Raw genomic sequence first — 1,537 nt, 5'->3', positions numbered from 1 at the left:
GGTATTCATAAATGTATGTATATTTGGGAGTCATCAGCTTCTAGGATATCATCAAAACCACAAGAGTATAGTTAAGAAAGAGAGTATCATATTTAAAAATTGAGCAAGGAAGCAATAGCTCATAAAGAAGAATGAAATTCAGTGGCTGGAAAAGTAGAAAGGAAACTTAAAAATGTTAACATTAAATTATCAGTATCAAATTAGGGAACACTTTAGAGAAGCATTAGCAATAACCATTGTTCATAGAAGATTATGGATGACTTGCAAAAGAGTGTTATAATGTGATGATGGTAGAAATCAGTTCCAATGGTTGGAGAAATAAGTAGTGGAGAAGAGAAAGATCGGGGCAGCTTGGTATGGCTATCTAAAATATCGGTGCAAATGCTTATAGAGGGTCAAAGAAAATAGGAACTAGTACTATGTTCTCTGTAGAGTATTTTCCTTTTGATTATAATTGTCTTTACACTGAATACTAAAATCTGAAGAAAATTCTATGAATCACGAACACCACAAAAAATAATAATAATAAAGCACTTATAACATTTATACTTAAGGTTGGGTAATGATTGCTAATTAGCTAAGAGATGTACTGTGTCTTTTTTTTTTTTTTTTTTTTAAACCCACGACCATTCTTTATTATAAAGGTGAACCCTGATGGGCTTATCGGTAGGATTTCTGGTAGCGAGCACGGGCGCCAGGACCTCCGAACTTCTTGGATTCGCAGCGACGGGGATCAGCTACCAGCAGGGTCCGGTCATACTGGATGAGGATGTCTTTGATCTCCTTCTTGGAAGCCTCATCCACATATTTCTGGTAATAGGCAACCAGGGCTTTGGAGATGGACTGACGGATTGCATAAATCTGGGCCACATGGCCACCACCCTTTACGCGGACTCGGATGTCCACGCCAGCAAATCGCTCTTTCCCCAGAAGCAGAACAGGTCTGCTGCATGGGCAACAGCAGACCCTCCATATCACCCTGCCCAGGCTCTGTAGCTTCAGCTCTTAAGAAGCTACACCATCGTCTCTCGAGACGGACGGCTGCCGACGACGACGACGAGAACAGGTTCCAGTAGCTTGTATTGCAGCGTGCGGGGCTCGATCATCTCTAGGGGCCGCCCGTTCACCTTGATGAGGCCGTTGCCCCGTTTGCAGTGCGCCACCGCTGTGGCCGTCTTCTTGCGTCCGAAGACTTGCACGGACTGCAGAGGACCCTTGGATGGCATATTTGCGGGAGGGCGTACGCCAGAGATCCTCGCCGCGCGGCGCCTACACCGGAAAAGGTGTACTGTGTCTTTAACTCTTGCCACAAGGATATATTTATATGACAGGTTCACCAAAGAAGAGTGCTGTAAACAAAAAACACATTTATCCTAATTATATGAACTAGGTTCCCTGCAATTAAGAAAAGAAAACTGAAAGTTTTGCTTAATATTTTAGTATTATTTTTGCCTATAGTTGTACATTTTAATAGTTAAATATGTACTTCATTATATATATTTAAAGTATCACATTTTTATAATACTAACATGTCTGC

General features: G+C 41.4%; 1 protein-coding gene across 1 annotated transcript; it reads right to left on the bottom strand.

Moving 5' to 3' along the window:
• Positions 1-620: 620 nt before the first annotated feature.
• Positions 621-1,245, bottom strand: LOC150022060 (small ribosomal subunit protein uS9). The gene is made up of 2 exons (XM_090267505.1): positions 1,067-1,245; positions 621-941 (listed from the first exon to the last, which is right to left on the bottom strand). The coding sequence occupies exons 1-2, from the start codon at positions 1,224-1,226 to the stop codon at positions 661-663; spliced, it is 441 nt and encodes a 146-aa protein (XP_090123631.1). The 5' UTR covers positions 1,227-1,245; the 3' UTR covers positions 621-660.
• Between the last annotated feature and the right edge of the window lie 292 nt (positions 1,246-1,537).

Source organism: Furipterus horrens, unplaced genomic scaffold, assembly GCF_987537825.1.
Source record: "Furipterus horrens unplaced genomic scaffold, mFurHor1.1.pri manual_scaffold_1, whole genome shotgun sequence".
Taxonomy (NCBI): domain Eukaryota; kingdom Metazoa; phylum Chordata; class Mammalia; order Chiroptera; family Furipteridae; genus Furipterus; species Furipterus horrens.
This window is presented reverse-complemented; position numbering and strand designations above follow the sequence as displayed.